At 41.1% G+C, this 23,889-nt stretch overlaps 1 protein-coding gene and 3 non-coding genes across 4 annotated transcripts; all 4 read left to right on the top strand.

Moving 5' to 3' along the window:
- The first annotated feature begins 118 nt into the window (after positions 1–118).
- ncapd2 (non-SMC condensin I complex, subunit D2) lies at positions 119–22,440 on the top strand. Its single transcript, XM_062421907.1, has 32 exons — positions 119–184; positions 624–743; positions 825–900; positions 985–1,043; positions 1,141–1,316; positions 1,850–1,995; positions 2,116–2,243; positions 2,376–2,499; positions 2,676–2,823; positions 5,054–5,251; positions 5,334–5,468; positions 5,558–5,645; positions 7,093–7,297; positions 7,431–7,549; positions 9,908–10,114; positions 10,237–10,411; positions 10,706–10,790; positions 10,953–11,089; positions 12,925–13,057; positions 13,518–13,593; positions 13,950–14,165; positions 14,265–14,425; positions 15,277–15,388; positions 15,535–15,658; positions 15,816–15,971; positions 19,384–19,561; positions 19,908–20,002; positions 20,190–20,270; positions 20,795–20,978; positions 21,066–21,234; positions 21,338–21,463; positions 22,160–22,440. The coding sequence occupies exons 2-32, from the start codon at positions 626–628 to the stop codon at positions 22,240–22,242; spliced, it is 4,218 nt and encodes a 1,405-aa protein (XP_062277891.1). The 5' UTR covers positions 119–184; positions 624–625; the 3' UTR covers positions 22,243–22,440.
- LOC133984150 (small nucleolar RNA U85) lies at positions 1,391–1,735 on the top strand. The gene has a single exon (XR_009925400.1). It is a non-coding gene; the product is annotated as a small nucleolar RNA U85 (small nucleolar RNA).
- LOC133984151 (small nucleolar RNA U85) lies at positions 4,550–4,854 on the top strand. Its single transcript, XR_009925401.1, has one exon. It is a non-coding gene; the product is annotated as a small nucleolar RNA U85 (small nucleolar RNA).
- Positions 5,708–6,026, top strand: LOC133984152 (small nucleolar RNA U85). The gene has a single exon (XR_009925402.1). It is a non-coding gene; the product is annotated as a small nucleolar RNA U85 (small nucleolar RNA).
- Positions 22,441–23,889: the final 1,449 nt, after the last annotated feature.

Raw genomic sequence — 23,889 nt, forward strand, 5'->3', positions numbered from 1 at the left:
AGTGTTGAGTAAAGCACCCGTGGAACGCAAGCACGTATCGGTGACGTCAACGCGTCGTGGCTTTGGCGCGATGTAGAAATAAAATTTGAAAATCTTCAGACGGTTTACAGGCGGCGGACACAGAAGACACATTCCTGTTTTTAAAAGGTCGAAGTTGTGGCTAGCGGGACTGCAAGTTTCACAGGTGAGATCGATATTTTTTAAGTTCTTAACACCGAGTTCGTGATTAAGTATAGATGCAGATGTTTTAGTTACTCGATATAACAAACACAGCTGATAAATTAAGCTAGTTAGCATGCTAATGTTATCAGCAGTGGTCGTTTGTCTGGCTAGCTCGCTCCACAACAACAAAACAGCACCGTCTGCTTAATTTAAAGACTTCTACATTTCACTTTCTTAGTCGTACCAAAGTTGAGGTTAGTGTTGTTAGTTGTGTTTTTAGTCTTTTCCCAGCTAACGTTAATAAATAAATTGGAGTAAACTTTCTACCTGTTGGTAACTTGATCAAAGATGCTTTGTTATGTAAGAGTACAGTAACATTACAACGATGCACATAATGACCAATTAATATACAATGCAAACCAAGCAGCCACATTCAAGTAAATAATCTGTTTGCTTCACAGGGATGTCGTGGGACTTTTTTGTGCCCGTGTACGTGGGGGACCTGGTGAAGACTGGGGGAATCAACCAGTACCTCGTGCAAGATGTAGTTTCCCCAAAACAGCTGCCGACCTATATCAGTAGTAAGTAATCAACTAAACTCTTAACTGGAAAACGTTATAGTCAGACATTTTTCATTGTGCCTTTCTGTCTCTTGTATAAAGGATTCAAGGCAGCATTGAGAAGCCAAGGACCTTTGTGCATCTTGGAGCACTTTGACACAGGCTACAGTGTGCTGCAGTGAGTGTTGAGCATAAAGAACTTGGCAATGGTATCATTGTTTATCTTTGGATACATACAAAACTACTGTCTTTTCTTTTTAAGGCATTGCAACTCAGTGGAGCTGAGTGTGAAAGAAGATACTCTGGAATTACTGTTGCAAGGTTAGACTTTTTATATTTTTATTATGTTTAAATTGGGGAAAAGACTATGTTGTAATGCTGGCGTAATCATGCATTGTCTGGACTCTTTTCCTTTCAGTTGTTAGCAGTCTGGCTGCTACCCTGCCGGCGCTCCTCATCTCCACCTCTGTCTCAGCAGCAGAACGTAAAGAGAAACTCAATGCAGTTAAAATGAGTGTCTTCCTGCTCTGCAAAATCACAGAGACCCTTGAAAGTGAATCCTATCGACAGAGTATTGTCACCGCACCTGGGAAGGTATGGTGATTAGTGACACGAACTAAAAATACTTTGTTAATGGCAATGGTATCAAGTTATTATGTATTTTAAATGCCCACTGATGAGATAATGGCAAGTTTTATGATCCAGTCAGACCAAGAGATTATGAGCTCTAGCCTTCTGTTAGGTGGGTAGTCTTGGTGGTGTGGTTGAGTTATATTACACTGCTGTAAGGGCCCACCCACAGTTAAGGTGTCATCTTCAGCTACAACCTCTGTCCACCCCAAGAGCAATGGGATGGGACAAGTGGGAGATGTCAAACAGTGTGCAGATGTTTGTTTGTCTCTGTCTGTGTGTGCGTGTTGTGTAAATGTATATGTATCAGTTGGATAGATGGTATAGTCTCTCTGTAGATGGTTTGGCTGGTATGAACTACAATCTTTGGTAATCTGAGGGCATGTGTTGTGTATTAATGTTAAGTTGTTGATTTTATAGTCTTGTCTTGGACTTGAGCCAAGTATCAATGGAGTTAAACTGATTAAAAGTGATTAGAGTTTGTTTGTTTTGCACAGGGTGGTAAAAAAGGCAAAGCTGGCGGAGAAGGACTCCTGCAGTGGGACTCTGAGAGAGAGAAGGTGCTGCAGGCCCTTGTCCAGCTCCTCCAGCTGGATATCCGTGCTCTCTGGAACCTGTCCCTGGTGGAGGAAGAGTTTATCAGGTACACTCACAGCCTTTATTTTCAGCAGAAAGTGTATAACTATAAAATGTGTAAAATATCATCTGGGCTTCAAGTTGCTTTGAATCCATGTTTGACCATTTTTTGTATTTATTCCCTTAGCTGTGTGACCTGCTGCTGCTACAAACTACTCGAGAACCCAACCATTGGCCACGTCAAGAGCAAACTCACCAGAGATTCTATAATCCACCTACTGGGGGTGCTGATCAAGAAGTACAATCACCTCTTGGGTTAGTCTCATAGACGAGAGAGCATAAATTCTGTCAAGTTTCTTTGTTCAGACCGTGTTTTAAGCATATATAGCTAAGAGTGTTTTGTGTGTCTAAGATTTCAGCATGTACTCCGGCTCTCATCTCTTACAGGTGCAAGTGTAAAGGTGATCCAGCTGCTGCAACACTTTGAGCAGCTGTCATCTGTGTTTGCCCAGGCTGTGTTTGTGTGGAGCACAGAATATGGAATCAGGGCTATCATAGGAGAAGTAATAAGGTCAGTACACATGTATTGGTATGCATTCCAAGTTTCTCTCTATTTCTGTGTGTGTTTCCCCTTTTGCTATGTTTGTCATGAACAGACAGCCCTTTGTGGAAATCTGATTTGGTAGCTACTAAGACTGTTTGTTTAGAAAGTTGTTTACTGAATGTAATTTTCTTCCTTTCCTTCAGGGAGATTGGTCAGAGATCAAGCGACGAGCTTGCTAGAGAAGGGTCAGGGGTCAAAGCATTTTCTTCCTTCATCACAGAACTCGGTGCCTTGGTGCCTGAACTAATCATCCCCAACATTAGTGTGCTCATCACACACCTGGAAGGAGAGGTATTTACATCTTAACATGTTCATCCTACTAACACTAAATTATTATCCTCAATAGTAACATTTTTTGTTCTTAAATCAAAAGATGCTGTATTAATCAAGTTAGAGTGCTACAAAAGTATGGGGCTTTTTTTGTCTTTATTCTAGAGATGCACCAATACTGATATTGGTCCAATAATGACTCATAGCTGGATCGGGTATCAGTGACAATGGGGCTATTATTGGATACCATTATTTTAATAAATACCAGTTCAGTAAATTTATATCTAACTTTTTGTTATATTTTGTTTTACAAAGTTTGGAAAGCAATGTTTAGGTCAAGCCTGATTTGGCCTTACACATAAAAAAAATGATCCCAGTCTCTTCCACAAATTGAGGCATCCAGCTTATTAATTAAACACTGATTGGTACTCAGTATCGGCCAATACACAAATCCCAGGTATCGATATTGGGTCAGATCGGTGCATCCCTACTTCATTAAAGAGTATGGCCTTTCAGTTTGAGAGCATGATTTATTGATTTCAAGTTCAGGTTTTGTAATTAATTCCCTCAAACTCTGCCCTTGCACTCAAATAGCCCTTGCCTACACTTACATTTGCTCTGCTTTTGCTCAAATGTATACTTGCACTAGGATGTATTGTTGACACTCTAAGAATAAAACAAACAGGCCTGCGAGGAGGCAGGGTTCGTTTCATTGGTCAACACTACACATGGCTGGTTGGGGAATTTTCATTAAAAAAATATCAGAAAGCAGAGCAGACATTTCACAAGTGCACACAAGCAGCCTGAGTGTGAGGAGAAGGTGTGTGCAAGCATACAGTTTGAGCAGAAGCAGAACAAATTAGGCACATGTAGAGGCTATTTGAGTGTGAGGGCAGGATTTGAGGGAATTAATTAAAATCTGACCATGAAATCATTTAATCATGCTCCCTAATTGAGACCACACTCATGAATAAACATAGGAAGAAAGAAACACGGGTTAGTTTAAAGGAGTACGGCCATCATATTAATGACAAAACACTAGCATTTCATCAATCAATAAAGGTGATGAGCAAACAGGAAGTACTGAGTATGATCAACAGGGCTGCTCATGTCAGGATATCTCCAGACATCAACAAATACACCTATTTTAATGGAGTGGTTTAGTTCCCCACAATTCACTGTGCTTTGTGCCCTTCAAGCTTGTGTAGTTTTGCCAAGCTGGGGTGGACTTGGCACTGAGCCATAAAGTCAATAAATGTCTGTTCTGGGTTTTGATTGGCTTCTGCAGTAATGTTAACACATATTAAAAAACATGACAAAAAAAGAGCAGAAAAAGCAAGTTTCTTTCTTTTTATTGTGCTCATTGTTTTCCTGGAAATTGCTGCAATGTTTTATGTTTCACAGAGTAACAGAGCACAAGTCTCAGGACTGTTTTTGTTTTCCAACAAGGCAGGTTTTACAAGATCCAGTGAAAATTGTGTTGACTTTGAACTGATGCTTGAAAAAAGTACAAGAGCAAAAAAAAAAAAGGAGGAGGGGGGGGGGGTGTTCAAATATGGATTTTTGCTCTTTTATTTGCTCAATTGGTCACTTTACATCACTACTTATTGGATTTTACAAATATTATTAAAATGTACTAAATCTGAGGAGGGAAGCACTTGTAATTAAGACTAACTCTGTGATTCTTCACAATATGGGATTTCTGTGTAAAGCTTCATTTGTTTTTTTCACGTTCAGTTCACATTTTGCCCAATGATGAGACCAAGGCGAATACGAGCTTACTGAATGAGAGTTGGGTTCTTCTTGCCTTGATTGGCAGGTAATCTTGGTGGTGTAGAGGAGCATTTCTGCTCTGCTGTAAGGGCCTGCCTACAGTGACCTGCCTCGACCCAAATTATTCTGCTACAGCCACAGCAGAGTAATTGCTGGGATGAAGCAGACAGTGTGTGTGTTGTGTATAAGTGTGTGTACGTGTGTACAAGGCAAGGAGCTCACCCAGCTCTCTTTACTGTTCAGTCAGCAGTGAGTTGCATCTTTGGTAATCTGAGGGCCAAGTTCAGAAACTCATATGGAAACAAAATGATGTGTTTAATACTCTAGTTTGTAGCTGTTTCTCTTGCTCATATAAAGGTACTGGGTTTTTTCTGTTGTGAATGTGCCACAAAAGATCCACATTTAGTTCATAATAATTATTGTAGAACCAAATATCTTAATGACCGAAGAATTTAGACTGTTTCTCTCTGTTTTCCAGAGCCACGCAATGCGTGTCGCTGTGTGTGAGGTGTTGGGAGAGATCCTTGTGCGTGTCCTGTGTGGTGACGGGCTCGATGAGTCTGGTAAAGCCGACCGTGACCGCTTCTTTGACACACTGCAGGAGCATCTGCATGACACACACTCTCACGTCAGGGCACGTGTGTTGCAGATCTACACACGCATCGTCAACAGCAAAGTATGTCTTCTTCGCCTGTAGTGTGTATGTAAAAGCATGTTTAAGTCCCTCCTGGTCATTGAAATTGTCTTTATGTGTTTAGGCTTTGCCTCTGTGTAGGTACAGTGAGGTGATGGGGCTCACTGTGGGACGACTGATGGACAAATCTATAAATGTGGTGAAGAGCGCCATCCAGCTGTTGGCAGCCTTCATTGCACACAACCCCTACAGCTGCAAGGTAATTCAAATCAACATGATTTTAGGACAGAAAACATTATTCAGATCATGTCACAATCTCACTGAAACTTGTTCTTGTTTTTTTTCCAGTTGAGCAGTGCAGACCTGAAGAAACCACTTGAGAAAGAGACTGCTAAACTCAGAGAGATGAAGGAGAAACTAGCAGGAAAAGCACCAGGTGAGGACAAACCCTGTGATCATCTAAAAAAAAAACCACAAAAACACCCACACACATCCAATGCCCAATGATGAGACCAAGGCGAATACGAGCTTACTGAATGACAGCTGGGTTCTTCTTGCCTTGATTGGCAGGTAATCTTGGTGGTGTAGAGAAGCATTTCTGCTCTGCTGTAAGGGCCTGCCTACATAAACTTGGCTCGACCTAAATTGTTCCTTTTAAGCACATTGGAGTAATCACAGGGATGACGCCAACAGTGTGTATGTTTGTGTGTGTTTGTGTGTGTGTGTGTGTGTGTGCATGCGTACGAGGCAAGGAGTTCACCCAGCTCTCTTTGCTCTTCAGTCAGCCATGAGTTGCTTCTTTGGTAATCTGAGGGCTAAATTCAGAAGGCCATCGTGCAGACCTGGTCTGTCTTTGCCCTCTCCTCGAAAAATTCGCTCCAGAGAATTGATACATGCAACTTTCAGTCACATCACACAGCTCCCAACACACATCCAATGGCACTTTGTTGGCACACTTTTTTGGACAAGACACCACCTCATATTTCATACTTAATCAGAGGATTTGTCGGTTACGGGTTGTAAACACAACATTCAACGTTGCCCCCTCCCTCCCGGCTCAACGACACCAGAGGCACTACGCTGCAGTGCAGCACTATGTTGCTATGTTTTCCCGCCCTCACACCTTGCATGCTGTTGTTGGCTGGGGGCTACACACCCACTGCATAAAGGTTGAAACTCAGAAATGTCCCTAACACAGCAAAATATGAAGATAGAGGCAGTGGGCAGAGTCTCTGCACATACAGATACTGCCACACACCAATGGGTCATAAGTGATGATTGAGAGGGATTATTTTTATATGAGTGTATGCAGTGGGTTTTTTTTTGTTTTGTTATCAAAGAACAAAAGAAGCCTGTTGTCAAAGAAATACAGTAGTTTTAAATGCATGTAAAAAACAAAAAACACCCTCATTATTAAAGCAGATCAAATTTAATAACAAAAATAGTAATGTGGCTTATCATTATTTATTTTTTTCTCTCTCCTGAAATTTAACATGCAATATAAAGGAAACCACAAATATCATGTTGCTGATGCTAAGCATATGTTTAGGTGGGTAAGGAAGGTAAATTTGAATGAAGCTTCAATTAGTTTGTCAGAAATCCTCTTCATTTAGATCACAGCTTCATGAATATAATAAAAGAACAAATACAGTGGCACACCAGAAGGTAAATTACAAAATCTGATCAAATGATGGCACTCTAGAGTCCAGAATTATCATCTGGTCTCTTGACCTTTCTGAATAGTTGTCTTCCTATTTTATCCAAAATCTAAACAATTCTTTTTTTTGGTCTTTTCTTTATCAGCTTTTCCTCTGAAATTTCACTGCAACTCTAACCTGAGTCGTCATCAATGGGTTTGAATATTTTTCTTTCCCTTCTGGCAGAGGCAGTGATCAAAGCATCTGAGCTGTGGGCCGCCATGGAGCCCGAGCTGCTCGTCACTGTCAATACAGTGCTGGAGCCCACAAGTGAAACAGAGAGGGAGGAGGAGGAGGACGACGACAGGGATGTGGAGGAAGAAAAGGAGGCAGAAGATGACAGAGCAACCGCAGTGAAGATTGCTCAGTACCTCCGTGTCAACAAATACAGGTGAAGCTAATCAGCAGTGCTGCCATTGATAAAAGTTGACTGAAGTGTCACCACCTGAAGGATTTATTCTCCCACACTGTCACTTTGGCAACAATTTGATGTGTGAAACTTCTTTTGTTTTCCCCCTGCACAGGAATGCTGTGCGTCTCTGTATAAAAGCCCACAGCTGCTTCCCTGAGTCTGAGATGTTCGCTGCTCTGTCCACTCTTACCTCCGAGATTTTAATGAACACACTGGCCCTGCTTTTCAAAGGTAAACCATAACTCTGTTCGTCTGATGCATTTCTATCCAGACATATTTAATGCAAGTGCTCTCTGCCTAATAGAGACATGATTAAATTAATTTAAGATTCAGTTCTTTGTTTCCTCTTGATTGAAGGAAATTCATTTCACATTATCTTTCAGTGTCAGTTCATTAAAAGTGACAAGTCCATAATACCTGTAATGACGTATGTGAGTTGAGGAAATATTTTAGAGTAAAGAACTCTGCACTTCATTAGCCAGCCATCTCCTTCGTAATATAATCCACAACTCTAGATGACGGAGTACGTCACATAAAGTCTGTCAGATCCTCATGATCACCTTACAAAAATGGTATCATTTTTTTATGATTTAATATTTTGGCATTTTCAAATAGCACACATTACAAGCATACACGTGACAAATATCTGGTTACATGAAAACCAAAAGTATTTATGTTGATTCTAGTATATAGAAAGTATAGACATCCAGTGTTTAGTGCATACAATCCAGCAAACGGGAGAAACAAACAAGAACAACCAAACAAAAACAAATAAAAAAAGGAAAAAACAAAAAGCAAACAAAAATTAAAGACACAGGACAATACCAGACTATAGCTTCGCATACTCAGCGATGCCAGACACATACGCGTTCATAACCCCCTGCCACTGGAAAAAAAGGGAGTGGTATTAAGAGATGTGCGTAGGACTTTGAGTCCTTGAGCCCCTCCCAGTCATGCCCCCAGTCTATCCCTTTAATGTTGGAAAGGTAACAGGCCTTCCAGTGCAGCTAATCTACCTAATTAATTGTGCCAGAGATTGAAAGGCATGGGCAATAGTGCCTTCCATTCTGAAATAATAAGTTTACGCCCTAGCATCAGTGCGGTCTGTACCCATTCTGCATCATGGGACGGAAAGTCGTAAAGTAGAGATGGATCCCCCAAAATATACAGCCTCTGGGGGGGGAAAGGCACATCACGCCCTATGATTTTTGCAATCATTTTATGAGTCAATGTACCTTCCTCGTTCTGGCATCTCCAACACGCTGGGGTTTGTATTAACTTAACTCTATGTAGCTTGGAGGGGATCCAATAGACTCTATTCAGAATCTTGAATTGCCAAAATGGTAGTATCATGACATGAAGGAAAAATGTATTTCACATCAGCAGATAAATATGCTTTCATAGAAGTATCTTAAAAGGGGACATGAGAGGCGCACAGGTGGTCGACTGGTTAGAGCGCATGCCATATACGCAGCCGACCCCGGTTCGAATCCTGATCGGTGGTCCTGTGCTGCATGTCACACCCCCCTCTCTCTCCCATGTTTCCTGTCAGTGTACTAATAAATAAAAGCGTCTATGCCAATAAAATCTTTATTTAAAAAAAAAAAAGGCGGAGGGGACATTTTCAGATTTTCACCTTTTTAGTGTTTGAAATGTTTTGGGGTGTCTGTTTTATTTAAATGATGTTTGAATGATGTGATACATCAATACAACATAAATTACAACCACTGCAAAAACATTCACAAAACAAAAAACATATTTAAGACTTGTGAGACTTTGCCCATGCAAGATGGGATGACTGCAAATCACATATATGCATATTCAGGTAATACGTTTAACAGCAATTACTCTTGTCTTTAAGAGAAACACATTTATCAATATATTATATTATCAATGTAGTTATATTATGTATTATTCGTAATTAAATTATTATATATGTTTTATGTTTTTAATACAGTTTCTAGTTATCTATCTAGTCTGTATTATTTTTTTTTAGTTGAGTCAGTGTACTTAGTTATTGTATATAATTTAGCCTTTAATTTTATTAGTTTCTTTTACTTTCCTCCATTGTTTTTATATTTTGTAATTTATGTTAAGTAGATGCTGTAACGTTGTTATTTCCCTTTGGGATTAATAAAGCACTATGTAATTTATAGCTTTAGTCTGTCAATCCCTTCAGTGTTTTGGCAGCATTCAGAACCAGACATGTTGTAGTTAGATGCACAAAACGGCAGAAAATAAACTTGAAGTGTAAAAATGTGCTTTGCAGTTATGCCTGCCTGGTCTGAGTGAAAAATTAACAGTTGCTCTTGGTCGACTGCTGCGTTGATTTAAATAGAAGCGTATCCGTTCAGTCAGACGTGAAATGGACATCTGAAAAACACGACTGAAACACCTTCTGCGTAGACGAGCACTTAACACTCGTGCAGCTGCTTCACATGTGAAAAGCTCTACAGCAAACCAAATGAATTTAACTTAATTACCGTGCAGCAGCATCAGGGTGTGTTGAGATATCAAGTAGCAATGGAAAGATGGTTCATTGTGAGAAACTCAGGAAATTTTTACTTTCCTGATGTTTTTCCTAATAAGGTTCTGACGAGGACACATCTGAGCTCAGCCAGAACTTGCCCCCCACCCCACAGAAAGAAGGGGAGAAAGAGGAGGAGGAGGAGGATGGTGAGCTGAAGAAGCAGGAGATGTTGGTGCAGTACCTGAGAGACACAGAATCCTTCGCCTTACAAGTGGAGAGAGCAATCTCTGTCATCAACACCATGCTCTACTGGAAAACCACTTCAGGTAGACTCAGCACAGTGAAAATCAACTCAAACGTGCTTTTCCATAAAATTTGAGGATTTATTAGGTAATGAGATTTTAAATATTTGCATATCCTACAACAAAACTGTCTTGTGTGCTTTTAGTGGTCCAGGAGGCCGTGCAGTTTTGTGTGACAGTATGTGAGTTCAGTGTTGCCAACTCTGTCAGCGGAGTGAGGAAGATGTTGCCTCTGGTCTGGTCAACTGATGCCGCCATTAAAGATGCAGTTGTTCAGGCCTACAAGCGCCTCTATCTGAACCCTCAGGGGGACACGACCAGGTCTGAAACTGCTCTATTAATGAAACCAGTTCACATATTCCCTCAGCATATTTGTGATATTGATATAACTGTTTTGAATTCAGTGTGATTTCAGCTAATGCATATTTTTTTATAATGGTTAATTGATGGCATTGACCAAGGTCTTACAAAATAACTTGGTCAGCATGTTTAGTTCACTGTTTTTCATCCAAATTGAAATTATTTGGCAAATATCATATTGAGCACCTAAAACCACTAACAGAAGATATTTGTTGTGTGTCGTCGTTTTAAAGCAGCTGTCTCTTTCTTCACTAGGATGAAAGCCCAGACTCTCGTGGACAGTCTCTCCGAGCTGATGGTTGATGCGTCTCTGGGAACAATTCAATGTCTTGAGGAAATAGTGAGTAACTCTTTTATGACTCTCATATGGTTCATTTCTTTGTATGATTATCAATTGAAAAACTTACTGGCAATAAAATGTGCACTGTATGTTGTCTTGTGATGTATATTAATGCCTTGTAATAAAGCACACAGTTGTAACCATTCAAACATGTCTCTGTAGGTGCAGGAGTTTTTTGGCAGTGACAGCAATCTCCAGTCCACCGTCGTGCAGGTTTTGTGGGAGAGGTTTACTGGCAAAAAAGAAACCTCTGGACTACACAGGCGAGCTGCGGTGCTATTGCTGGGCATGGCTGCACGGTGAGACACAGACCACTTTCAGTTTGTTTCTATGAAATTAGCTTATCATAATTTAAGATGCTGGGTTATTCAAGTTTACTAAATAAGAGGGTTTAAGTGTTCTTACCTTTGACTAGCTAGTTATTTTTGGTTAAGATCCTTTAAAATTGTGGACTAAAGTGACTCAGTTCCAACTTCTCTGACTGTGTAGAGTAACACAGGGAATAGCTGGAAAGGTCAGAGTTCATGAATCCAGGGAAATGTCCAATCCAGGCATACACAGTGAACTTCTAAATGATTTGTTAGACACAGTCAGTTTACAGCACACCTGGTATTTCAGTCTGCATGTGGGTACTGATCAGTCCAATCACAGCTCGTATTTATTGGCTTTCTTATTCTGTCCACGTTGTCATCTGATCCCATTATGCACACACTGCACAGTGCAGTCGAGAAGGTGGGGATGTCAACCAAAACAAATACAGCAAGTCGCAGGATAATTAGACGTGATGTTCTACAACCTGTATTTATTCTCCAATTTTGTGAAAGACAATGTAATCAACTCTGTTTTAGTTATAGTAGTGGTTGCAGATGCTGTGCATACTTATGATTTGTTTACTAGTGGATGAGGGAAAGGTTGGTGGTGGGCTAACTTCAGACTTCATGAGTCATGATGTTTCTGCAACACTGAGCAATACTTTCCACAAACAACCTGGTAAATTACATTTACCTGTGGTGGCTTGAGCGAAGACCTGATTTATGTTCTAATTATGGTTTGTACACAGCGCTAGGGGTGTGATGATATGATGTTTTATGAGGTGTTTTTTTTTTCTATTCCACCTGTGCACATATCATGGTCTGAATCATGAAACGCAACAGAACTGGCTTGTAATAAACTTGGTGTGAAATATCTGTCTAGTTTGCACTTGCTCACATGTTCAGGTGGACATAGGCAGTAATCTCAAATATTGAGGAAGAAACAGTGAAATTACTTGTCAGAAATGTTTTCTATGAAGTTCATTTTGGTTTATTTTTATTGCAAATTCTAATAAACTGATATTTTGATCATATTGACAGCACACTACTTATCCTTGATGAAGTAAGTAACTTGATAGCTTTTTAGTCGACTTTAAGGTTTACACACCGACAGATTTAATACCATGTTTAATCTATCAGCACACAGAACAAGCATCATTACTTGCTGCAAATTAAAATAAACACGACTTGTTTTTTCTTGCAGATAGATAAAACAAACTTGCTTTTAAATAATTGAAAGTTGACCAAACAGTTTTTCAGATATTTATGTATAATCTGTGATATGCCTCACCACATAAAGGCACTTCCTTACATATTTGTCCTGCCTCAGCTACTTGACATTCAGCGAATCCTCTCATTAGTAAGAATACAAGCTCAGGCTCGGCTCCTCTTCATTGTAATCAAAGTCACGACCATATAACTAGGCTCCTTGCCAGTGCCTTTCCATGAATATTTTTTTTTAGTGTTCCCCCTCAATCTACCTCAAAGACTGCCACTGCTGTAGGGAAGAGTGAGCGAGAGAGAGTAAAGAGAGAGTATCTGCAGTCCACCCACACTGCTGCCTCTCTTCATCCAGCCAGCAGCATTCATAACCTATTAAATCTTGTGTGCTTCTGCTAACCCATCCTCCCACACTCCCATTATCTGAGCAGCAGCCTAGCACTGGCAAGGCCAGCACCACACAGCAGTTTGGGTGATGTAGGCCAGAGATGTTATTACTTCACTTTGTGTACTCACAGGATTATTTGAGAATATAAAATGTATACTTCATGCTTGTTTTCCAAAATGTCTTTTTTTGGTATGTATGTATGTGAATCTAACAGGGCAGAGAGGGAGGTGGTCCTCAGTAATCTGGACACTCTTTGTTCTGTGGCTCTGGGAGAAAAAGTGACTGAAGACTTCCTTCTGGCCAGAGACGCTGTTTTCACCATCTGCAGCATCACTGACCATGTCAGGGTAAGAAAAACCAGAGTGCCTCGTTAACTCCAGTCTGTGCTTTGGCGAGTCAGTGGTCCATTGTTCCAGTTCCGTGTTCAAGTCTTTAGGTAGAGCTATTGGGAGAAAATGCTTTTCCAATGTGAAGTTTTCTAGACTTGAAAGTAATTTGCCTATTTAATCTCTTTTTTTACGTCAGTTACTCTTAACGTCAACGGCTGTCAATGTTAATCATATACATTTGCAAAACCGATCAGGTATTAAGTCTTCATAATACCCAATTAATTCTCAGATTTGTAAGTTGCTGCTGTATAAAGTGTTAGTATTGCACATGAGAAGTATAAATTAATTAAATCAAATGCAGAGATTGTGCTTATTTACATTTTTTAGAGACACGTGGAACCCACTTGCTTTGTCTCGTGTTAAATCTTCAAGCTTGTAAATGTGTGGTAGGTTTGAACATGTTTGCTTTTTCCAACAGCAATCAAAAGGCACTCCATTCAGACTGCCCCAGGACCACCAGCTCTTTACCCGCCTCACACAGGCCATCGCTGAAGGTGAATACCGACTGTACATTGAGTCACATAAACGAGCCTCTGATGAGTAGATCAAATCCACCTAAGTGTCTTTTGAACACTAGTTCAAGGAAATCTGACCTTGACAAATTTGCTGAAATTTTATTGTTGACATAGAAATAGTGAAGATTCTTGAATATTTTTTTCAATTTACATTTCTGGATCCTCAAAATTGGTGATTATTTCAAGGTTTACATGAAAATGTCAGATTTTCAATGTGTTCTCAGACTTTTGGACCCCGCTGTTTGTCCCTTCTTGATGAAAAATGTGTTTAGTTTGTCTGTCCCAGCTTTCACTCTCAATTTCTTCTACTGACTCCGTGTTGGTATTTGCTTCAGGTGTGGTGATGGAGGACCCTTATTGGCAGAGCTTCATGGAACAGGCTGTCCGTCTAATCTACTTCCTGGCTGAATCCCCTGACCAGCTGTGCTCACGGCTGCTCCAGCGCAGCGCTCGCCTCTTACTAGATCAGGTTGCAGAAGGTGGGGAAATCAACAAGAACGCAGGCCAGATGCAAGACGAATCTCAAGATCCCAGTGAGCAAGGTGAACAAGGTGAGTGTTAAGCTGTGACCTGACCTGTCCCAGCACCCCAGGCTTTATCAGTGTACTCTTAATCTCATGTGTCCATGTGTGTGTTTTTTTCTCCTGCAGTGAACAGTGTGTGTCTGGCCCAGCTGTTGGCTCTGTGTGGCTGTGTGGCTTTCTGGCAGGTATCTCACCTTGAGCGCAGTGTGAGTGCTGAGCTGCGGAGGAGGAGAGGAGAGACGGAAGAGAGGGAAGAGAAGGAAAAGGGCCCATCCAGCAAAGCTAAGGTCTGCAAAGACTTGTACACAAGGCTTGCACATACACTAGTTTACAATGGACTCATAATGAAACAGTCGATTGGTTAACAAAGAAACAAAATTGTGATTATTATTTCATTAAGCTTTTTTTCTCTTTTAAGAAATTAGGCTATCATCTGAAATTATTGAAGTTCATACTGTAGCTGCGGGAGTCTGATAATGTGCTCACAAATCTGCTAAAGATATCTTAAACCTAAATGTCATTTGCTTGTTTTTGAAAGTACTTCTGCAGATATTTAAATGTCATTTGATGCCGAAACATTCCCCTGAGTGAAACAAATAATCATGACAATCAGACTGATTCTCAGCAGGATAATTTGATGAGATTTATTGCAACGACAAAGTCAGATGAGTGATGGCTCATAAATTATTCAGCGCATCAGGGAATGTGAAGATAAACGTCTCCTTAATTAGCCTAAGAAGTTTTTTGTTTTTATGCATTTCATATGTAGTAATTTTTGTTGAGTTGTTTTCTTACATTTAAAGAGACAAAGGGGGCAGAGGGCATAAAAGTGATTGTTCGGCTAGATGAAAGCCTAGCAGTATGTGTCTTCCACATGACAGGATGGGAGGTTTATAAAAGTGATGCTCCACCCGAAATGCTGTTTCTGTGGATGTTTTGACACAGTTTTTCTGCTGTAAAAATGTATCACTACTAGAATCTGCTCTTCACTGCCCACTGTAGATTTGGATTTAAGACAATGTCATCATACTCAAAGCTTCTTGGGTCACTCTAAGACTAACTCATTACTAGACTGAGTCAGAAGCACCCAAGATAATTTCTTGGGCTTCTTTTTCAAGCTGTGATAATCTTCCAACAGCAAGCAACTAATGAGAGTGCGATGGAGGAGGAGCTTGGTTTGATCGGTGCCTCTGCCGAAGATACAGAGGCTGAAATCATCAGAAAGATCTGTGAGACTGAATTACTGGCTGGTAATAAAAACCTCTAATCCTTTGTTTTGCTGCCCTGCATTATGCTGTATTAAAGAACCTTCTATAGCCCATCCTTCCACTACATTCAGATATTCACAGATATTATTGAACATCTTCTCCCCTTGTTCCTCTTGCTGTCTTTTTAGAGGAGAACCTGCTGTGTGCATTCCTTCCTCTGCTGGTTAGAGTCTGCAGCTCCCCAGGACGCTATTCCCACCCACAGCTCACCACTGCTGCCTGTCTGGCACTCTCTCAGTATATGATGATAAGGTAAACACACTCCCTGTTCCTGTGTGCTTTCGCAATAAATATGTGTGTTTACTTGAGAAAATTGTTAACATTTAAAAAAAAAAAAAAAAAAAAAAAAAAAAGGCTAACTTGAATTATCACAATAATCTTTATCACTGTTCTTCATCACTTTCATCAGCCCGTCAGTGTGTGAGGAGAATGTTCGTCTAATGTTTACGGTACTGGAGCGCTCTGCTCTCCCTGTTGTCAGGGCCAATGCCATCATTGCCCTCGGAGACCTCACCGTCCGTTTCCCAAATATTTTGGAGCCCTGGACACAGAATCTCTATGCCAGGTAATGTAATTGCATATTTATCTTCATGAGCCCAGTAATATGTGTAATATGAATTTCTCAGTTGCAGCTCATGTTCATCATCCCCCGTAAACTAATTGACTCCTTCCAATTAGTGGCACATTATTATAATATCTGTAGCTTTGTTTTGTTTTGTTCCTCCTGTAAGGAACAATCTACGCCTGATAGCTCAGCTGAGTGGGTGCACTGTAAATGACGTTTCATCTCCACTAACATCCCTCTGTACTTGCACTCGTACACTTGAGCTATCCTCATCTGGATCCCACCATGTCTCATTGTGTTGTTCTCTCAGCCACTGAAGTGTTGCCACTGTCACAATGCTCCAATGATCCACATAATAGGAAAAGTTTACTCTTTCCATCACAACTTTTTAATGGGAAAACAAACTTTGAGATGATCTATGTTGGCAAACTCTGATATCTGCCTTGTATAGTTAAGATAAGATGAGAAAACTTTGTTGTCCATTACATGAAATGGAAATTTGCTTTTGGCATCCTGACAACACCGTTTAAAACAGAGTGAAGAACAGCTGAAATACATAAAGGCACAAATGAATTCTTGTACCCATTTTTCCGGGCTAGTCGGACCTTGAGCCTTCCTGACAGATGGCAACAGCTGGAATGGTGAATGAAGTGGGGTCATTATAGACCTGGGTTGCCTTTTCAGTTGTGGAACAGTTTTTCAGGCTCTGGAGTTGCAATTGCTTATTTCCAATGATCTTGCTGGCCTGATTTACTACCTCGGTCAGATTGGAGACTATGTTAAAGGTGAGAATACTCAGTGAGTGACTTTTTTAGACTGTCATCAGGGTGAGTTGGTTGGTATTGAAGTTTCTCAGTTTCCTGAGCACAGAGAGCCACTGCCTTGCCTTTTTATAAATGTAACCTGCATTGGTCTGAAAGATGAGTTTATTTTCAATGATTGTTCTCAGATAACTTAAAGTGAGTGGCCTGCTCCACTTCCCGCCCCTTCATGATAGCAGGCTTGAAGGTGCCCTTTGCTGCCGGCTCCCATCCTACGTGCCAGACACAGCTGCTTGGTTGTTGGACGTTAGGGTCAAGGAAGCTGCCATCAAACCAGGTAGCAAAGTGGTCCATGTGCTGAGAGTAGGAAGGGCTGTTGACATCCTGCAGACAGGCTACCAGGGCCATGTGATCAGTATACTTAATGAGTACTTAATTGCTTTTGTATTTGACCTCATTTGTATGTATGGAGAACAGGAGGAGAGGGTGTTATTAATACAGACTCGTTGGGGCCCCCTTTGAGGAACTCCCTGAACAACAGGACAGGCTGCTGTTCAGGTCACACAGGCACCTCAGGAGAAAATGGGCCTGCACTTTTTAAAAGCAGAGGAGAAATCCATACAACGTACACGCATGTATGTGTTGGCCTTTGTTAGATGACCGTGTACTTTGTCCGTGAGAGTGGCGTCCCCCACACCTCAACTAGCTTGGTAGGCAAACTGCATTCGATCCAAGAGCTTAGTTCCTTGCTCACTAGACGCTCCATGATTTTGTTTAATTGAGGTGTGAAGATGATGGCTCAACAATCATGAAGCAATTATATGTGTACTGTTTTAGGTACTGGGACAATAGTTGCCATTTGTTGCCTGGTGGACATAACTGGTGTTGAGGAGCAGCTGGGTAAAGATGGGTCCCAGTTGTGTGGCACATTCTTTCAAGACCCTTCCTTTGAGGCCTTCTGGCCAGGGGGCTTTGCGCGGGTTGACTCGCTGGAGGATCGAAATTACTTCCTTTTCCCTTAATATCACCGGGACTGATATCATTCCTGCACAGTTACTTTCGTCACTGAAGTCATGTTTATCAGATGTAGAATAAAACATGTTCAGATCATTTGAAAGGCTAAACAGGGTCATCGCATTGAGGGACTTGGAACCATGGGAACCGACTAGCGCTTCGTGGCTTAAAGGGAACCCACCCCCACTCGTGAACTGGGGTGGAGCCTTAGACAAGGCCACTTTTAGACAACGAACAGCTTAATTACAAGTGTGTTACAGATTGTGACCAGAGCCAATGACTAGTGTGTTGTAATTATACAGAGCGGTTGGGTGAGCAGAAAGGAATAATTTCTGGTGAAGTCAAAGGTCCTACAAGGCTCTTCTTGTAGGGAATTTCACTTTAAAAACACTTTGTCGTTGTCTGTTTTCCTGTAGATTCACTGGTTTCCTACAGCCAATGTAGAAGTTAAAGTTGGTGCGTTTGATGAAGTGTGGTTTTAATTATAATGCTTGACAATGCTCACATTGACGTGTAAAACAGTCTGTTCTTTTATAATGCGTCACTGCTTTCCTAGTGTTTTCTACCTGATAAGTATTTCATAGTGTTCCTTTATTCTCTCCCACACACCAGCATCTCCACTCTTCTCCAGGCTGCTGCCCTGGAGCCTCCTGATAAGCACATTAAAAATTAATTACCCTGTTCATTGCTGTTGTAAGCCCCTTCATTGGCATGTGGAACTGCCATGTACAAGTGTCTGATCTTCTGCCAGGAGTCGTGCTCTCTGGCATAAATGAGAAATGGTTAATGAGTTTCTTTTGTTGTGTGGTTTTGGGTGAGGCTGAATGTAAATTGGTGTCAGAATACTATCAGTTTACACTGCCACAGCCTGTCTTGTACTATTGTTTTCAGCCGAGGCTGTGACAGTTGTTTGGTTTCATAAACGTCCTAACTCAGGTCTTTACAGGGAGTCTAATAGATTAGGACTGGAAAATGAAAAGGGCACAGGTGGCAAGAAACTTTTAGTGTCTCTAAAGGCACGGCTGTCAGAATGGTAATGCTGGTCTGTTGGTGCACCACTGTGGTCCAGACTGAAATAACTCTAAACTGATGGATGGATGGACGTGAAATTTTATACAGACATGCGTAGCCCAAAGATGATGTACCCTACAGACTTCATTGATCCCACATCTTTCCTCTAGCTCCACCATGATGTTGAAATGTATGGTTTTGAATGAAATATCATATATTAGATGGATTGCCATTAAATTTGGTACAGACATTCATGTTCCCCTCAGGATGAATTGTAATGAGTTTAATGATACCTTCACTTTGTAACGCCATCATCCGGTCAGAAATGTAATTTGTCCAATACTTTGGTTTGGGAGCAAATACCTGCCAAACTAATTGCATTCCTATCAGCCTCAGCTGTTTTCTATATCTAGTCTTAATTGGAAAATGTTAGCGTGCTAATATGCAAAATTAAGATGATTGACATTGTCGACATTATACCTGCTAAACATCAGCATGTTAGCATTGAGCTCAAATCACTGCTGTGCCAGAGTACGACCTCACCGAGCAGCTGGAGAGGTACAGAGTCTCGTTATCAAAGGTGGAAAATTAACCAGCCAGCAATGTAACATCATCTTCTCTTCCAGGCTCAGTGACGAGGTGCCTTCAGTGAGGCAGACAGCTGTGACAGTTCTTACTCAGTTGGTGCTTAAGGATGTGCTCAAGGTCAAAGGTCAAGTCAGTGAGGTGGCTGTGCTGCTAATTGACCCTGAGACTCACATAGCCAGCCTCTCCCTGAACTTCTTCAATGAGCTGGCCACCAAGGTACACACACACAGACACACACACATACTTGTCTTTATATCTTTGTGAGAACCGTCATTGACATCATGCATTCCATACCCCCTTACCCTAACCTTAACCAATACAACAAAATGCCTTAACCCAACACTGAGCCTAAACCCAGTTCTACCTTTAACCTTAAAATCAAGCCTTAAACATCAAATTGCCTAGTTGTGAGAACCAGCCAAAATGTCCTCACAATGCTGGTTTTCAACTAAAATTTGTTCTCTCAAAGATAAAAGACAAACACACACCCAGAGAGACACACCCATTGAAGGAGACTCAATAATTGTCAAGGTCTCTCATTTCTAACGATGTTACCCATCAGGACAATGCAATCTACAACCTGCTCCCTGACATCATCAGTCGACTGTCCGACCCGGAGAGAGGCATGAGCCCTGAGGACTTCAATACCATCATGAAGTGAGTTGCACATCTCCACAGTGTGTTTGTGCTGCCTTCATCCAAAGAGAATTTGTCCAAACTGTCTTGTTCTCTGCAGGTTTGGAACAAATAGTGACTTGTTTAAGAAAGGCAAAGTTGACAGCTTTGCTATTTTGAAAGTGTTGTGTAGATGCTATAATGTGTGTTTGTGTGTGTGTGTTTTCAGACAGTTGTTCTCCTACATCACCAAAGAAAGGCAGACCGAGTCTCTGGTAGAGAAACTGTGTCAGCGCTTTAGGACTGCCAAGTGAGTACATCTCCAACTCTTTTTCTTTTCATCTTCATGCCCTACAGCTTTTTTTTTTTCTTTCTTCTCATTTGTGAGTCTGTCCTGCAGTATTTCTTTTGTGCGAGCTGCAGGGGTGGATGTGTGGGTAATTAGTGGGTGTTTTCAGTGCGAACAAAGAGAGATCCTCAATTAAAGAAAGTCCACCTGTCACCTACACTCTGGCATCTTCTTATTCACTCAACTTGTCATGAAAACTCTCATACAGTTGAGGAATGTAGCCAGAACGACTGACCTGGCTTCAGTCTGCCTGTGACTCATCCATACTTAAAGCTTAAAGCAAGGAAATTTTATGGCGAAGTGAAGTGAATTTAGATAAAAGATGTTCCTGGAAAATTAGATCTGGCCTAAATGGTAGAGCAAAGTCGTATTCTTGAGCAATGAGGCTTTTTTTGGTCTAAGATCAGTAATTTCTATGCATTTCACATAGTTTCTAATCAGATTTAATCCCTCGTCTCTCTAACTCTTCCTCTTTCTCTCCTCAGGACGGAGCGTCAGTGGTGTGACTTGGCCATGTCTCTGTCTCTGCTGTCCATGTGTGAGCGTGGTTTTAAGAGGTTGCAGGAGTGCTGGGAGTGTTACAGTGACAAGTTGACTGAGCCTGGAGTCTACCAGCCTCTGCTCTCCATCACTGCCAGGCTTCGCCGTGGGGCCAAAACGCAGTTTAAGGTGCTACTTTTCTATTTCAAAGTATATGTTTGTTTTTTTTGTTTCAAAGCTTTCTTTGTGTTAACTTGAGGTAACTTTCTCTACCAGGCCCAAGTGGATGAGTTTGAAAAGCGTCTTACTGCGGTTCACACACGGGGGCTGGAAAATGTAGAAAGCCCTGAGATGGACGAGGAGAACCAAACAGAAGGAGGCTCAAGTCAAAAGACAGTCGTGCGCACACCTCTGCCCCCCAGAGGCCGGCCCAGGACAAAGAGAGGTCAGTACACATCAACTTTTCTTTGAAGTAATAAAAATACGCTTGTAGGAAAAATTCAGTTTGGTTTGTTGACGACAAATTATTATTTTTCTCGCTGGTCCAGGTCAATCAAAACCCTCTGCTTCCAGCCATGGTGATGCCAGTTTTGTGACACCTCAAAAGTCTCGCAAATCTAAGAAACCTGTGATTACTTTCAGCAGTGATGAGGAGGAGGAGGAGGATGAAGAGGGTGAGTGCAACCACTTGAGTCATTCAACACTCTTATTCACAGTGAGCAAAGTGCTCTTTTAGGCTGTTCTGCCTTTTCAAATTACATTATCATTTTGGAATTTCAAATGATTTTCCTTAACCTCTCTCTTAACTTATTTTGTATGAAATATAAAAATTAGTTATTTAGTGCTTATACTAATAATTATTCATCATCAGGTAGTCTGCCAATAATTATATCAGTTTAATTGGCCTATAAAAAGTCAGAAAATTGTGAAAAATGTCTTCATATTGCTTGTTTTAGCCAGCAACCCAAAAGCCTTATATATTCAATCTACTATCACATAAGACAAAGAAAAGCAACACATGCTCATATTTTAGAAGCTAGAGCGAGAGAACATTGGGCTTTCTTAATTGAATATATAAACAATCATCATTAAAATAGTTTCTGATTATTTTTGTCTGACTACAGTTTTTCAGCATAGAAGTGACTTAATTTTTGTCACAATCAGTAATATACAATCAATGCAACAATGTTCAGAGTGTTTGGACCACTGGACTGAGCCACAATTGGCAGCTGTTTGTCTCCCTCTCGCTCTATAAAGTGAGCTGTTCATTGCAGCAGCACTAATCCGAGATCCATGGATATCTATAATGGACACGGTCATGACTTGATCTCCTTCCATCAACTTCTAATCTTCTTTCTATTTTTCATCAGATGCGGTGATGGCGGAGAGTGAGACTCCTAAAGTGACAACGCCGATTGCTCGCACATCCCGACGAGCTCGCCTCAGAAACTGATTCTCCTCTTTTCTTATTTTCCATTTTTATCTCATTTTTCTTGTTTTTATCTGTATCTTTTTAAACTTTTCTTAAACTTGTTGGCTTTTAAAATATTTTTTTGTATATTTTTAACAGATATTTTAGCACCTTGCACCAATTTAAAGTAGTCTGCAGTATTTAACAGCATACAATCAAGATGTCTTTAAATAAACCTGCTTCTGGTTTGATAAAAACTCTGCAGAAGTCTGTCTCTATTTGAGGTGCGTCACTCACCAACACCTGCACACTGAAGAAAAGCCGAAGCTGACATTAGAAATGTATGACGGGTTGGGTGTCTGCTGGATTATGTCAAGTAAATTTATGCCATCGTTACGAGCAGCTTTGAATGTCTACTTGTATCATGTGTTTGGACAGCGGTGTTTAATGGGTTGTCACAGCTTGCCCAGACAGCGTTACTACCCCACATGCTTCTCCACTTCATCTCCACTTTGCTCAGTTTCCTTTCTTTTAGAGCATGCTGTGTCATATCAGATCTCAGTCTTCATCAGATGAGAAACATTCTGCTGTTCACCAGTTAGCGTGGCTGCATGTTTATTTACAGTCATGTTCTTTTTTTTTCTTCTTCTGTCTGACACATGCGGTTGCCTAGTTGGTTGTCTCTGCTCTCCTGTAATCAATCTCTTTTGTAGGTCTCCCTCCGCTCTCTGCCTGGTGCTTTTCTCCCTCCCTCCCATCCTCCTCCTCCTCCTACTCTCCGCTGCCTACTTTTCCTCCTACAGCGTTCCTCTCTTCACTGACATCATACACGCGGTAGTTTAACCCTCCCCTCCCTCCCATCACTGCTAATCTCTCTCCTTTTTTCGCCTACTCCTTCTCCCACACGTTGTCCTCTCCGAAAAGATGAGAGGGGTGCATTTCTGTATGTGTGATTGATATGTTATATAAAGACACTTGCCACATACAGGCTTAACAATACGATTGCACCAGCAGTTTGGTTTTATCTGAGGACAAATTTGAGTTTAAATATGTTCAGTGGATGCGAAGTGTTTGAATACAAGTGCAAATTTGCCCTGTTTATAACTAGGTGCTGTACAAAGATGGATTTAGCTTGATCGTGCCAGATATGAAAACTTCTAAGTGCACACATTTTCCTCACTTACAATGCCTTAATTGAGAGAAAATATGTATTGATGCTTTTGATGGAGGGAGATGTGAATACGCTATCTGACATACATTCAGATTAGCACAGGTTTATTTGCTTGAAATAATCATAGGCTGCTGAACTTTGAGGTTGGCGTGTTGGATTGCGCTGCTCCTGCTGGTGTTGTAATTTTGCGGCAGGGGGTACAGGGAGCAGATGGCACTGACAGACTGTAACTTACCCAACAGAGAGGAGAGGTCAGTGCATGCTGGGAAAGACCACGGAGACAAAGGGGGGGAGAGAGAGTGTGGGACTAATGTGCATGAGGAGCATTGTTACAACATGGGACATGTATAATTCAGATTAATCCGTTGACACGAAACACGTGACTGTTCATAATTGACTGGTTTACAAATCAGCAGCTGACCACTGTCCTCTGACCTTAGTGTATACATTATAGTGGCATCAATATGGGCAGAGTCCACACCATCACCTTGGCAATGACAATCACTCTCAGGCTATGA

Source organism: Scomber scombrus, chromosome 7 (assembly GCF_963691925.1).
Source record: "Scomber scombrus chromosome 7, fScoSco1.1, whole genome shotgun sequence".
Classification (NCBI taxonomy): Eukaryota; Metazoa; Chordata; class Actinopteri; order Scombriformes; family Scombridae; genus Scomber; species Scomber scombrus.